The 15,529-nt window shown below is 44.4% G+C and overlaps 2 protein-coding genes across 2 annotated transcripts; one reads left to right on the forward strand and one right to left on the reverse strand.

The window, feature by feature from the left end:
* Positions 1 to 3,233: 3,233 nt before the first annotated feature.
* On the forward strand, positions 3,234 to 6,076 carry LOC132988709 (uncharacterized). The gene is made up of 3 exons (XM_061056282.1): positions 3,234 to 4,890; positions 5,340 to 5,461; positions 6,053 to 6,076. Exons 1-3 carry the CDS (start codon positions 3,936 to 3,938, stop codon positions 6,074 to 6,076), a joined length of 1,101 nt encoding a protein of 366 aa, XP_060912265.1. The 5' UTR covers positions 3,234 to 3,935.
* A 1,227-nt stretch (positions 6,077 to 7,303) lies between these two features.
* Positions 7,304 to 12,348, reverse strand: nop16 (NOP16 nucleolar protein homolog (yeast)). The gene is made up of 5 exons (XM_061056177.1): positions 12,131 to 12,348; positions 11,012 to 11,120; positions 9,052 to 9,118; positions 8,781 to 8,887; positions 7,304 to 7,776 (listed from the first exon to the last, which is right to left on the reverse strand). The coding sequence occupies exons 1-5, from the start codon at positions 12,235 to 12,237 to the stop codon at positions 7,633 to 7,635; spliced, it is 534 nt and encodes a 177-aa protein (XP_060912160.1). The 5' UTR covers positions 12,238 to 12,348; the 3' UTR covers positions 7,304 to 7,632.
* Between the last annotated feature and the right edge of the window lie 3,181 nt (positions 12,349 to 15,529).

Consider the following 15,529-nt stretch of genomic DNA (forward strand, 5'->3'; position numbering starts at 1 on the left):
GAAACAGGGTAACAAGAAGCACTGTGAGTGGAAAGTGTAGCATACAACATGGTGGATCTACGTTTGGTCAATCAGCCTTCTCCATCAAAGGCTGCAAACTCTGGAACACATTACCACCAGAAATAAAATTAATCTCCGACTTAAAGGGATACTTCACTAATACGAAAAATACTATCTGTCTGTTGTCTTCGTTTGACCTTAAAAGATTAGGATGATCGTGCGTCATTTAGCAATTAGAAACTATTTCTCTGTATGGCCTTGGTCTGTATCTCCAACAGGAACACTCCTCAGGATCTGGGTACAGCATGATCCTAAATCAGTGTCCTCCTGACAAAGGACTTTCTGTTGGTGTTAGATAAATCATCAGGCAAGCTGAAACCAATGACCATGTATCACTCATGTATATGTAATGTACCTCCACCCTGTGAAAGTATAAATATGCTCTGCAACCAGGACTGCCCCGGGACTCTTTGATGCACTTGTGACTGATGTTACTTTTGCAAAATAACTCTTTACTATAAGCAATAAAATACACAAAGACAAAAGACTTTGACTTGAGATCTTTTTTACCAACAGAAAAATCCAAAACAAACTTGGTGTCAGAAGTGGGATTCCAGGCTGATCGCCGTATCCACGGCAGACGGTGAGTGATCATCCAGGACTTTGAAAAAGATCGTCCTGCCTCAACCCTGAAAGTTTGAAGGTCGAGAGGACCGACTGCGTGGACTGCGGCTGTCACCTCGGAATCCAACGGACGAGAAAACCTCCTAATTCACGGTAAAAACATTCTGATCTCACAATTTAAAAGTCTAAGGTCACTGTGTATTTTAGGACAAAATTGAAAGGTTAAGTTTCTTCCATCTTACGGCCCTATAACTACGAGGTAGTTAGAATAAAGGAAGTTCAGTTAACTTCGCCAGGCCCGGAGGAGTTCAGGTGACTTCACCAGGCCCGGAGGAGTTCAGGTGACTTCGCCAGGCCCGGAGGAGTTCAGGTGACTTCGCCAGGCCCGGAGGAGTTCAGGTGACTCCTTGAATCCGGTAAACTTGGAAAGACCAGTGTAAAGGTAGAAATTTACACAGATTGATCGGGGACGCCCGATAATCTCAGGACAGACACCATGGGGTCTGCAGGGAGTAAGATGGACGGGGCTGACCTGCAAGGTCCAATTTTTGTGTTTATGAAAAAGAAATACGGAGAAAAATGTTTGTCATGTGTCGAATATTGGATTTCCTGATAAAGGAAGTCTAAGCGTGAATCAACTGATACAGTTACAGACGTGTTTGAAAAAGAAGGAAGAGAAAGTCTAAGAAAAAGATTGACAGAGAAAAGTTGGAAGAGATTGAAACACAAATGGAATGTTGGAAAATATGGATGACAGAAGCAGAAGTCAGAGATAGAAAACAGACAGGGAAAGTTTTACCAAAAATGAAAAATGATGAAAAAGAAAAACCAGATGCTTTCACTGATAACCCCACCACACCCCCCGTGTCTGCTCTCTATCCCTCTCTGAACGGTGGAGTTCGAGGCAAAGAAGATTGGGTTCCCATCTACATGGCTCCACCTATCCTGCCTATCCGGACAATCTCAAGGGGCCTGAAACCGCCTTTGAAAACGTCATGAAAATGGCCTTTGGAGAAGGCCTGAGGAGACCCATCCTAGCCCAGGTCCGCTCCACCCTTGTGGGAGGCTGGGCTGAAAACAGACTGCAAGAGCTCCTCAAACACACCAAACACGGTGAACAAAGAGAGAAAGAAAAGAGAGACCAAACTGCCAGACACCTAGACACTGCCACTCTAAATGCTCAGCTGGCTCTGGCCCACTTGGACAGCCGCCCTTTCAGAGGACAAGACAGAGGCCGTGGACGCGGAAGGGGCCGAGGGCACGGACGCAGAAGAGGATATTCTCGCACATATGACGGGAAGCAGACTGTCCATAAACACCAAGAGAGGGGGACGGAGGAAACCGTCGCAGGGGCTGGCAGGACAACGAACACGTTCCCTACGCCTCGGACTGACCGTCAGAGAGAGGAGTTGGTAATGTACCCGCACACACAACACACACATTACACGCTCCACGCAATGAAAAGCCGCTTTGCACTGATACACTGCTTGGCTTAGTTCAACAAAGAATAGATGTTCTAGAAACCCCTCCCAAAGCAAAGGAGGGTACTTTGTCTCTCCTCTGGAGCTTATGAGAAAATGTCAATGATAACATGTAACGTTAAGGGACAGAATGTCACATTTTTAGTTGACTCAGGAGCCACCCACTCACTTTTAGAAACATCTGAAATGTCTTTTCCTGACAGTGGTCGTTTTTCATGGTCCACGAGGGCCTGTGGAAAAGTATGTGATACCTGTCAACTGTTCATGGGAGTTTGAGGGAGTACAAACAAAAGCTAAACATTCGTTTTTAATGTCCAGCATGTGCCCGGTTAACCTTCTGGGGAGAGATTTAATGTGCGCTTTTGGCATTGTGATAACCTCCACCCCCGAGCGCTTACGGGTTAGCAGGACTGACACGTGTTCCCCCTCCTCTGCTGAAGTCAGGGGAGTATCACATTTTACTGGCGTTCATTTCAGCCCAAATACTCCCCTGTATGTTTATCAGTGGTGGATAGATCTGCTCAGTTTTTAACTCATACAGCACTCACACTTGTTTCCAACACCGCTGAGAAGATGAAGCCAGAAAATGTACACTGCACCTCTTATGTCTGCTCCGAAGGGCCTAACCCGGAGTATGAAAAACCATTTTTCAAAGATCTGAATGACAATGTTTTGATAACGGACATTTACACAAATGGAACACGCTGTGCAGCATCTGTCAAGCTTACTCCAGCTCAGATGAAACTCTATGACATATACGGTTCACACCCTCACATCTCTCTCTCAAAAGCTCCCACCGACAGGTGGCGGGATCTGGGTCCGTCTGTAGCTCAGTGTAGTGAAGCAAACGACTGGCAGCCTGCCACTGGAAGTTCGTGTGTGTTTTTCTCTCACTGCAGGCATACAGACATCCTTTAACTATGAAAATTCATTGTCTCCGCTCAACACATCTCATAGATGATATGAGAAGTCACACTTCCTCATATCTATTTCAAGCGCTCTCACATGCAGAGATCTCACCTTTGCTGGCACAAGTCTCTAGTACACTCTGGGCAGCCAACAAATATGATGTAGGCCTGAAAAAACACTGTGAACCGGTTCAGATAATCCCAAAGTGGACTTACAGACCCCAACAACGCCAATACCCACTCAGAAAAGAAGCTACAGAGGGCATAACACCAGTTTTTAACTCTCTCCTCGAGGCTGGAATTATTATTCCATGTGAAGATTCACCAGTACAGACTCCGATCTTTCCAGTAAAAAAGATCCGTCCTGCTGGACAGCCCACAGAGTGGCGTTTTGTGCAGGACCTACAAGCTGTAAACTCTGCCATCATCGCCCCTCACTCCTAATGTTCCCAATCCATACACCATTCTCAGCCAGATTCCCTCTTCTGCTAAATGGTTTTCCGTTGTGGACCTGTCTAATGCTTTCTTCTTTATCCCCGTTCAGAAAGACTCCCAGTTTTGGTTTGCTTTCCAGATCGGAGGAAAGCGTTATACATGGACACGCCTGTGCCAAGGACTGACCTGCAGCCCTACCCTTTTTTGTCAGGCTTTGTCTCGCAGTCTCTCCCCTCTCACACTCTCTCCAGGTTCAGTCTTGCTGCAGTACGTTGATGACCTTCTCATCGCAGCCCCAACAAAAGAACAGTGTGAGACAGACACCATCCTCCGCCTGCGCCATCTTGCTGAAGAAGGCCATAAAGCATCCCTGTCTAAACTACAGTTTGTAAAACAGGAGGTGACCTTTTTAGGCCACATCCTCACATCACAGGGTAAATCTCTCTCTCCCTCTCGGGTTATAGCTGTGGCAGAGACACCTAAACCCATGACTAAAAAACAAGTTCTTTCTTTCCTGGGCATGTGTTCTTACTTTCGACATTTTATTCCCAATTTCTCCGAGATGGAGAGACCGCTGAGAGACATCGTGCACAAAAGAGACCTGACAGCTTCCAGCCCCATCCAGTGGACTGAGGAGGCAAACACTGCGTTTGAAAACCTTAAACTGTCCTTGCAGTCCACTCCCACTTTGGGCATCCCAGATCCAGAGAAGCCATTCACACAGTTTGTTGATGAAAAACATGGCTGTATGACCTCAGTTCTTTTACAGGCTCATGGGGGTCAGCTGAAACCTGTTGGCTACTTCTCCCGCTTACTAGACCCTGTTGCCAGAGGCCTCCCAGCATGCTTGCGTGCAGTGGCTGCCTGCGAGTCTGCAGTGCTAGCCTCACGTGACTTTGTGGGTTACACCCACCTGGACCTTCTGGTGCCTCACTCTGTTGCATCTATCCTACAGGAACAGAAAACATCACACCTCACGGCAGCACGATGGCTCAGATATCACACCACACTTCTAGGTTTGCCAAATGTTCATGTTAAAAAATGTGCTGTGCTTAACCCTGCCACCCTCATGCCTTTACCGGGTGAGGGTGAACCCCATTCTTGCCTTGCAGAACTCCAACACACCTGCACCCCGAGACAGGACCTGAAAGATGTACCTCTCACTAACCCTGATCTCATTTTCTATGTTGATGGTTCTGCTTTCAGAGATCCTGCACGGGGCACGGCCCATGCAGGATTTTCTGTTGTTGATGATGTTTCTGTTGTTTGTTCCTCTCATCTGCCTTCTCATTACTCAGCACAAGCAGCAGAACTGGTGGCCCTGACTGAAGTCTGCAAAAAGGCAAAAGGCAAAACTGTTACCATCTACACAGACTCTCGCTACGCGTTTGGAGTTGATTTTGGAGTCCTTTGGAAACATCGCAAATTTCTCAAATCAGATGGTAAACCCATTGTGCACCATCACAAAGTTGCAGCTTTATTAGACGCCATCCTCCTACCAGCTAGTATTGCTGTTTGCAAATGTACTGCACACACCTCTGGCCGAGATCCAGTGTCTGTAGGTAACGCTCGAGCAGATTCAGCTGCCAAAGCCGCAGCGGCCTCCACTCCTCACACTTCTTATCTACACACTGACTCAACTTCCTCACCCTCCCCTACAGCCTCTCTCTCTACCCCTGCAGAACGAAAGCTCTGGTCTCAAAACGGCTGTCTCTTCTCTGCGGGTGTATGGAGAGGTCCAGATGATAAACCTTGTCTCCCTCGTAGACTGTTTTTGACCTATTGTAAGTTGGCCCATGGCATGACCCAAAACATTGGTTCACAAAAGGATTTTCTACATTTGCAGCTGATTTTTGTAAAAACTGTTTGATATGTGCCCAAAATAATCCAGGTAGGACCAGACCTCTGACACATCAAGCTGCACACCCAGCACCAGACAGACCCTTTCAACATGTCATGATGGATTTCATCAAACTAACCCTCAGTGAGGGTAAAAGGTACTGTCTGGTACTGGTAGACGGATGTTTTCCAACATTACCTGTTTGTTTACACAAAGGAACAACTGGGGACACGAGTTGAAAATTAGCAGCTATATACTCTTTATGCAGCACATCAGTTTGATGCTTTGTATTGAAATCATGTTTAATTGCACTGCAATGAGGGGGGGCGGAGCTTCAATCAGCATGAAAACTCACATCCGTTAAACGAAAGCTCGTCATCTTTTTAAAGCTTCGGGACCATAAAGAAACAAGTTAGTCCATTTCAGAGCGCCGTTTCAGTCGCGACATTTACGCCCCCGTACCGTCTTCAGAGGCGTTACAGAGGATAGACAGGATCAGCTGATCCAGCGGGGGAGAGCAGCGCAGTGTGTGTGTGTGTGTGTGTGTGTGTGGAGCTCCTGCTGTGCCGTGCTTCAACAAACGCTGAAACTCAACGTGACCGTGAAAAAGGATTCTGATGATCGTGAACGCAGCTGAAACGACTTTAATGTTTGATACGTGACCTTTCATGTTGATGTGTTTTTGTGGTGAACGTGAAACGCTCTCGTACCTCACATGCTGCAGCTCTCATGTTCTGATTTACATTCCTCCGGTCACTCTGCAGGAGTTTGGACTCGTCTGTGGATGACTGACAGGCTGCATATCGAGGTCAAACTATTGTTTTTGCTGTTCACTTGAAGAGCACACAATGTGAAACGACGAGCGAGGACAATAAAGATAACGTGCTGAAGGTTCAAAGGTCAACTTTAGGACAATATTCAGAGAATAAACAAAAGGACTCGCTGATCGAGGCGGCTCTGTGAACGGAGAGTCAGACAGCTGCTTCTCGTTACAAACAAATCCAAGATAATAAAACTCTGATGACAGGCGTGTTTTATATTCTTTAAAGGATCAGTCAGTGAGATGTGTAGAGAGTGAGATGATAAAGGTATCTTACTATCTGATCATTAAGGAAACATGTTGAAGTGCTGGCTTCTCTGACAACAATGCAGCAGTCAGTATGTCCTCCTTCTAACTTTAGATTCTGCTCCTGAATGCTCTGGATTTGTTTGGACCAGAGAAGGTAGGTGCTTTTAAGGCACCCCCCCCACACGGCCGTTTTGGACGCCCCTCGGTTTGCCAGATATGAGAGCAGTTATCAGGTCAACAGGTGTTGCAGCGATGGAAGCGGGCAAGAGAAGTGGTTCAGATAGAAGTGATTGTACCCGACCTAAAAAGCCTCTGCATGTTTTTTTCTTGTGGGTCAACTTTTCAGGATTCAGAATAAATCCATTAGAATGACATCACTGTTCAGTTTCTTTAAATGACCTTTAATGTTCTCAGAAAACGACATAACGCGGTTACTCCCCCTCCCCCCCCCCCGTTGGCTGTAACTGTGGTCATCTGTCAGCAGCACGAGAGGATCTCTCTATGCATTAAAGCTTAAATAAAAATTAAAGCGTGAAAAACGTCAAAGAGACGAGCTGCAGACGGAAACATCCCGCTTGGATGGCGAGGATCTCAAACTGCAGAGAGCGTTTATTACAAAGTTTTTTTTAGTGTAGAAAAGACATCGCAATTGCTCTCATTGAATTCAACAGTTTTTAATGAAGCAGTTATTTATTTTCTGCGTGTTAAAGTCATGTTGACTTGAAGAGGACACATGTCAAAACATTTTATTTGGTTTTACAGAAAGTCGATCTTTAAATCTGTCTGTCCAGAAGAGCGACCTCATGCGTGTTTGTTGATGTTCATACGGTTTATTAGCGCCGTCTTTTAGCTTTAGCGAGTGATCGTGTATCTCGTGACTCCAGCTGTGACTCGTATTCTTCCTTTTTACTCCTAAATTAACTTGAAGTCAGTGTTTGTCCGCAGCGTGTACGTGAGTTTTTAATCATCCTGGGAGAGAAAATAAGGTACGATAAAGATCCTCCTTTAAAATAAAAACATCTGAGTCTTTAATATTTGACACGCTGACCCGTGCCTCACAGCGGGCGGCGACTTCAGGATGAAATGGGGAAAAAAGACGATTACACCTGAAGGATCGTAACGAGACCTCGAGCTCGCTCCTGCACGTCTCCACGTTCTGTCACTTTGTTTTACGTGATCCGTGATGTCACAGTCTGAACGTCTCTCCAGATTGACGTCCGCCTCGCCGTGACGCCACAGACGGGTTTAAAGTCCAGAAACAGAAATATAAAGTGTCTACTGGTCCGTGGGCTTCGGAGCAGCGAGCGAGCTGATGAACGCGTCGTAGTGCTGCGAGTGGCAGCGTTTGTACTCGTTGATTTTCCTCTTGATCTGTTTGGGCGTGTCCTGGTAGTAGTTCTTCTCGTCTCTGGCCATCGCCTGCAGGACGCACAGAACAAACAGGACGGTCAGAAACCACATGATTCACTTTTAACTCCTGCAGAACAGAGAGAACACAGAAAGGTTTACAGACCCATGCAGAGCTGGATAAACACTGAAGCTTCAGAGACCACCACATGGTGACCTGAGTGAACATGGACTCTAGAGAGGAGGGGGGGGAGACCACCACATGGTGACCTGTGTGAGCATGGACTCTAGAGGGGGGGGGAGACCACCACATGGTGACCTGTGTGAGCATGGACTCTAGGGGGGGGGGGGGGGGGGGGACCACCACATGGTGACCTGAGTGAGCATGGACTCTAGAGGGGGGGGGGCACCACATGGTGACCTGTGTGAGCATCCACTCTAGAGAGGAGGGCGAGAGACAGCTCTGTATGATGTTTAGGATTTAGACTGCAGTACCCATTTTAAACACTAGGGGGGCAGAGTTACATACTGCTCCTTTAAGTTAAAGTCAAAGTGAGGAAGCACTCGTTTATGAATCAGTTAAATATGAAGTAGTGGTCGGTAGGATATCTCGTTGAGGTTATTTTTCCAGCATCGTTTCAGTACTCGCTCTCGCCTCACTCGGAGCGTGACGTGTGGATCAACAAACTCACAGAAGTCCGTTTTTCAGAAGGCGGGTCTGCAGCTGACTCGGCTTCTCACAATTTTAAGTCAGGGTTGAAATATTTTCTATTGACGGACTTTAGATTCAAACCGTCCAGACTGACCCCGCAGCACTCCCTCAGATGACTCACTTCCTGTTAGATCAGACGCTGTGAAACTACTTCCGGTTCAAATCTCCAGAGATATCAAACTGCTCTCAGAGCTGTGAGATAAACAAACCAGAGAGTAACGTCTCGCTTTTTCATTCTACGTCATAAGAAAAACTAAATTCAAAAACTTTTTAATCTGATAAAAACCAGCAGATGCATCGATGGTAGCAGACCAATCGAACGATTCAGCGTTAAACTGTCGACCTCCAGCGTTCCCGCTCCTACCTTGAAGTCGTCGCCGTGTTCTCGGATCATGTACTGAGCGTACTCGATCAGGTCGGAGGATAACGTCTTTGTGTCCTTTTCAGGACGCCCCGCCTCCTCATGCAGCTCTGCAGAGACAAACACACAGATCAGACGAGCTGCTGCTCTGTGATTGGCTAATTATAACGAGCTGTTGACCAGCTGACCCTAATGAAGTGGCCTTGAGGCGTAACAGAAAGAAGCACAAAGGGTTAAAAACGATTAAAATGACGTCATCAGAGTATAAACTTACGGTCGAGGACGTAGGGTTTGATCACGATGTTGACGGGACCTTTAGTCTCTTTGTCGTCACCGAGGAGCTGCAAAAACACATGAAGAAGAACAAAGAAGGTGATGAGCTGATGTGATGGATTCTGGGTAAATTGATCCAGACCACGGGTGATGAGCGCGTTTCATCCTTCGTGGTCGCTAACGCGGCGTGACGGGGGATAAAGAGCGGCTCAGAACACAGAGTCCTCGACATGACGCCTGAAGGAGGGAGAAATCCATCCTCCATGCTTCACTGGATGTCCTAACTTCAGCAGATAACAAACTCTGTGTTCAGACTGCTGCAGCCCGGAGGACGCCGTCGACTGTGAGCGACCTCGGGCCGAGAAACAAGAAGAATCCATTCAGCTTCAGAAACGAGAAGCGGCTGAATCTTCAGAGAGTCAAATCACAGACTCTCCTGGTTCTCATGACAAACACTCTGCTGCCCCCTGCTGGCACAAAATGATTCCTACAGGAGACGCAGACGTTTAAAATCCTCGACTGTTAAGTCAGTTTAATTCAAAGGGAGAGGAGAGGAGGGGAGGAGGGGAGGGGGGAGGAGAGGAGGAGGGGAGGGGAGAGGAGAGGAGGGGAGAGGAGAAGGGGAGGGGAGAGGGGAGGGGAGGGGAGGGGAGAGGAGAGGGGGAGGGGAGAGGAGAAGGGGAGGAGAGGAGGAGGGGAGGGGAGAGGAGGGGAGGGGAGAGGAGAAGAGGAGGGGAGAGGAGGGGAGGGGAGAGGAGGAGAGGAGGGGAGAGGAGAGGAGGGGAGGGGAGAGGAGAGGATTCCCCCCCCCCTCCCATCGTCAGGTCTTAATTAGAAATAGATGAAAAGTTTCTAATTGCTCGATTTGTGAAACAGTTTGATGATCTGCTTCCTGTTTTTGTTTCTTTGTCACCCACCGGCTCTGATTGATTTTCTAATGTTGGTCTCACACCTAACAGACTTTTCAAGCTTTTCAGAGTTTACAGACAAACGTCCAAAGTCAGAATAAATTCAGAGAGTTGTTCCAGAGTCGGGGCGTGCTCTGATCTCGGTCGTTTGGTGTAAAACTCGATCCGAGCCGTTTCAATTCTATCTAAAAACTTCATCAGATAATTGATGTATGTTTGGTCACCGGTGATATAAACAAGGTGACTTGGCAGTACCGATAAGCTGAAACATTTTGGATTATTTAAAAATAAAGAACCGGATCTTTAACGCTCAGGCGACAGATTCATTTACGACCCTCTGAAGTCACTAAGGACTAAAATGTCCACTTATAAAAACTGATATAAAAATAGAATAGATTTATACTTTTTTCTACTTTTTTCTGCATAAATCTCTTAAACAACTTCAGCCCTGCTCAAAACTACAAAACATTCAATCATTATCAGGAATTTAACCCTTTAAATGCCAGTTTGATTACATGATTCTGGCATTTAAAGGGTTAAATTCCTGATAATTATTAAATATTTGATATTTTTGAGCAGGACTGAAGTAGTTTAAGAGATTTATGCAGAAAGTGGACATTTTTGTCCTTAGAGACTTCAGAGGGTCATAAACATGTTTCTCAGTGTTCTATTGATCTAAAAATAAAATGTTCATTCTAAAATGTGTCAAGAGAGACTTTCTTATAAAACATGTGTTCCATATGCACCAACAGACTAAATGATGACCAGATGAAGAGGAGACATTTGACCAAATGGACAAAAATGTCCAGAATGATGCATGAGGGTTACAGAACCTGGTTTTTGATGGATTCATTTCTCTCCTGTACGTGTTTTATGTCGATGATGAGCACACAGAATAGCTAACATTAGCATTAGCACTGTTTTAATTTAATCAGTGTTTAAGGGTTGGTCTGTAAATGTCTTTTGGATTCATTTCCTGAGTCGATCCCGGTTACAGAATGATTGAGTCCGCTCTTCTCTGAGCACACAGGACATGAAACTACGAGCACTCACTCTGGGTTTCTTTATGGGCAGACTCCGGTTGGGATCAAAAGCCAGACCCATCTCCTGGAGGTTCTTGGCCGTGGACTTCCTCTCGTCCCACGCATGTCGAATCTGACGGCTGACAGAGAGAAGACGTTACACACACACTCACACGGCCGCCATATATCGGGTCACTTGTGGTTTGGCGTTCGTGTTCTCTCTTCAAACGGGTCAGTGTTGAACTTTAAGGTCATCAGAGACGGATTTTAAATGATCACAAACATTCAGGGAAACGTTTCACCATCTGATCTATGGAGGGCGACAAAACCTGAAGATTAAACTCAGTTTGACACCAATACAGTGGATTGCTCCTCCGGGTCTGGGGAGGGTCTTTAATAAAGTGAAGGTTATCTCGGGGTCTCGTTCACAGCGAGATGGAGCGCTGAGCTCTGAAGGTAAATCTCTCAGTCTTCATCCCAACCCTCACCTGAGGTCATGAGCTTCAGGTACACTGAAAGAACGAGATCGGGGATACGAGCGGCTGAAATGAGTTTCCTCTGGAGGGGGTCTGGAAAGAGGGGGAGGAGCTTATACATTCAGGGGGAGGAGCTCAGAGTAGGGTCACTACTCCGTCACATCGAGAGGAGTCAGTTCAGGTGGTTTGGACATCTGATCAGGATCCTCCTGGACTGAGAGGAGACCCCGGGGCACGCCTCAGACGTTTCTTTAATGATTAAATCTGTTTTAAATAAAGTCCAACAGTAGAATAAAAGATGTTTTAAATAAAGTCCATCAGTAGAATAAAAGATGTTTTAAATAAAGTCCATCAGTAGAATAAAAGATGTTTTAAATAAAGTCCATCAGTAGAATAAAAGATGTTTTAAATAAAGTCCATCAGTAGAATAAAAGATGTTTTTTATTAAAGTGTCATCTTAAGAGTAAGAAGTAATTATGATTATGACTCTGAAAGGTGTAAATAAGTAATTCAAGCTGTATTTATTTATTAACATGTGTCACTAATGAGAGGCTCACTGATGATCCTCCTGTTCTTTACAGTTTTTATAATAATCATCAGTAAATAATAATAAAGGATCCACATAAACCCTCACACGCCTCCGTTAGCTCACATTAGCTCACATGCTAACTCACTTCTCTATCCTCGGGTTGCTTTTCTTGATAAACTTCTTCAGCAGCTTCTTCCGGTCCTGCGTGTAGTCGAACTTCTTCCTCCTCGATGACTGCTTTGTTTTCGGCATCTTCTCTGAGTTTGTCTCCGGTTTGACTCCAAACACAAAAGCCCGAGGTTTGTTGGTGAAGAGGAGACAGGCAACGTGCAGCAAACCCGGAAGTGAGTGTTTTGTTTTGTTCCGGTCGTGTCGTCTGGCGTCTTCTTCTTCTTCGTCTTCGGTTGTGTTTAATAATGGTGAGCAGCCATGATAGTCGCATTAGCGCCACCTGCCGTGCTGTATAGATTTATTTATTTATTACATTTATTTCAGACATATCAAAAATACAAAACAAAATGAAAAGCACGAAAATACAATAAACAAAAAACAATGTTCAAATTATTTCACAGAAAAAGAAAAAGAAAATTACATATATTCAGTTGATATGCCTGAAAAGGAAGAAGTATAGTTTAAGTGTAATAGTTTAACATGTTTCAGTCAGTCTGTGAATCCTCTCCAGAGATCATAACATGGTTTCCAACTCAGTAAGAAAATAATTTGTATTTGATAGGAAGTATTCCGATGTACTTCCTTTATCCTACTTCCTGCAGCAGCTCAGGAAATTCAACCTGCCAAAGAAACTGGGAAATTGTGGCGTTACAGCAGCAGGTTGTCCAAACACACAATATGAGTAAAAAACACAATATTAGCAAATCTAAACACAATATAATATTAAATACAAAGTAAAAAAGCACAAAAATATAAAAACTAAGAATGTGAATATATACAACCAGGATTTAACTTAGCATTACTAGTCTTAAATATGAAAGATTAAATGTAAATGTGCAAAAACAGAGTTGTAAATGATCAGTATTGACATAGGGAGATGTGCAATCAGTGATACTGTAAGTTAAAGTGCAGGAGTGTAGACATGTTATCAGCAGAAACTATTCAATATAACGACGAGTAGACAGACAAATGAAGTGATGGTGCACTTCTACCACCCCCCCCTCCCATCCTCTCCCCCTCCTATCATCCGCTCTGCTGAGAAGGTGATTGGCTGCAATCTACCATCTCTCTACGACCTGCACACCTCCAGGACCCTGAGGTGTGCAGCAGGTGAGATTGTGGCCGACCCCTCTCACCCCGCACACGGACTGTTTCAGACCCTCCCCCCTCTGGTAAGAGGCTGCGGTCCATCAGGAGAATCAGTTTCTTCCCCTCTGCTGTCAGCCTCATGAACGATGTGCCTGCTCTAATTCTGATTCCTGAATATGTAACTCTGACAGAAGAGGGATTATCCACAGTGCCCAGGGAGTTCCCTGAGAACTATACACACACCGTTGCCATGGTGACGGCTGATATTAACCTTAAAGTGACGACGGCTGGCCCACAGTGATTTATAGTTTAGTCTTAGTTTTAGTTTCGTCATCTTCTTTTTAAGAGCTTTGACTGTTAATTTCTGTTATTTGCTAACGTTTACAGCAGTATTTTTAAATTCCTCCCTGCTCGGTGTGAGAGGTCTTCAAGGCCCTCCCAGCTAAAGACCCTGCAGGACGTAAAGTGAGCCTCCAGGAGAAACGATCACAGAGCGACTGAAGCTGATCAATAACTCTTTATCAACCTGATATGAGTCTGTCTTAATGCACTTTAATGCATCGCGGTGCGTTCATGGATCCATGCACGGGGAGACGAGCCGCTAAGAGCAGCTCTGGAGTCGGTTATCAATCGATTTCTGGAGTTGTTTCAGTGCATCGATGCTGAGGAACTGGATTTCATGTTTCCTACGTGTCTGTTTGAAACACAAATGATGTCACTGAAAATATTTTCACTGACGAGATAAAACACAATCAGACGATCAAAAAGTAAAGAACACCCAAAGAGGACACGTTTGACAAGCCAGATGTTTCAAACGACATCATAACTGTGTCAGGAAGAACATATTTAAACTATAGGAACAGAAAATGTGTTTATTATAATATCGGTATAAGGTGATGCCGTGTGACCCTGAACGACAAAGAGAACATTTGGAGAAAATGTCGACTGGGAGTTCTGAAAGTTTTTAAAGTTATGAAATAGTCTGCTAGCTTCGCTCAGAGGCTGTCTGTCTGTTCTGTCGTTTCTCAGAGTATTTAACTTCCACAGACAGCTTGAGATGTGAAAATATAATCTAACAAAATCAAGAAAGAATCTTAATGCTCATAATTAGCGAAGGATTTACTTCAGTATGCTAAAGCTTTCACTTCACCACCGGGGAACATTTGACTATCATGTTGTAAAACAAGATAAATACACATGTTCTAGCTATCAGCATCCCCAGCTAGTCGCAGGCTGTGTCACATACTGATACAACTCCGCTGTCACAAGGACAGATACAAGAAATCTTTCTTACCGAAGGCCATAACTCTGTACAACAGCTCACCTCATGTGAGCAGAGAACTGTCATCATGATAATATCTGTCTCTCCATACTGTCATCTGTTCTGCACATGTTACATTTACAAATTATCCCTGCACTCAAGTTCACTTCATTTGTCTACTCGCCGTTATATTGTATAGTTTCTGCTTATAATATGTCATGCACTTTAACTTATGTCAATACTGTCCATTTACTCTGATTTTGCACATTTACATTTAATCTTCCATATTTAATCTTTCATATTTAAGACTAGTAATGCTTAGTTAAATCCTGGTTGTATATATTCACATTCTTAGTTTTGATATTTTTAGTGCTTATTTACTTTGTATTTAATATTATATTGTGTTTAGATTTGCTAACATTGTGTTTTTTACTCATATTGTGTGTTTGGACAACCTGCTGCTGTAACGCCACAATTTCCCAGTTTGGGATCAATAAAGTAATTCTATTCTATACTACATACACAAAATGTATACTGCATCATAACCCTATGGTTAGCATGCTGTTAGCAACCTACTAAAATACGGGTCATTCCTTTGAGCACAAAACTTCATGATTCTGATAATATTTTTAATTCAAGAAAACGTTGGATTATCATGTTTTTTATCGTCTAGCAAAAGAAGCTAGCATGTACACAAGCGGAAGTGTACACCTTGTATTATTCTATTATTGTATTTTTTCTCCCTTTATGTTTGATTTTTAACTAATTGTTATTTTTGATAATTATATTCATGTTTCTTGAGTTGTTGTGACAAAAAAATGTCCCTCTTGGTGAAATGATCTTTATCTTCATGTAGCTAGCTTAAAAAGAGGCGGGAAGTGTAATGGCGCTATACAAATACAGCTTGACAAAACGAGCGGAGTGACAGGTCTGTCTGTGTTTACTATCGCAGTTATTTCACGGCAGAGTGAGATGTCTGTGTTTATTCCTCCTCTCTGACTGCAGCTCCGGGGCGGAGGGAGG

This window comes from Labrus mixtus, chromosome 14 (assembly GCF_963584025.1).
Source record: "Labrus mixtus chromosome 14, fLabMix1.1, whole genome shotgun sequence".
Classification (NCBI taxonomy): Eukaryota; Metazoa; Chordata; class Actinopteri; order Labriformes; family Labridae; genus Labrus; species Labrus mixtus.

Excerpts from the sequence above, each read along its gene's own strand:
- LOC132988709 (XM_061056282.1), top strand. The coding sequence starts at position 3,936 with ATGACTAAAAAACAAGTTCTTTCTTTCCTGGGCATGTGTTCTTACTTT. Across the intron at positions 4,891-5,339 it reads CAAATTTCTCAAATCAGATG|GTAGGACCAGACCTCTGACA; the intron begins GTAAACCCATTG and ends AAAATAATCCAG. Across the intron at positions 5,462-6,052 it reads AAAGGTACTGTCTGGTACTG|GAGTTTGGACTCGTCTGTGG; the intron begins GTAGACGGATGT and ends GTCACTCTGCAG.
- nop16 (XM_061056177.1), bottom strand. The coding sequence starts at position 12,237 with ATGCCGAAAACAAAGCAGTCATCGAGGAGGAAGAAGTTCGACTACACG. Across the intron at positions 11,121-12,130 it reads AGCAACCCGAGGATAGAGAA|CCGTCAGATTCGACATGCGT; the intron begins GTGAGTTAGCAT and ends TCTCTCTGTCAG. Across the intron at positions 8,888-9,051 it reads CAAACCCTACGTCCTCGACC|AGCTGCATGAGGAGGCGGGG; the intron begins GTAAGTTTATAC and ends TTGTCTCTGCAG.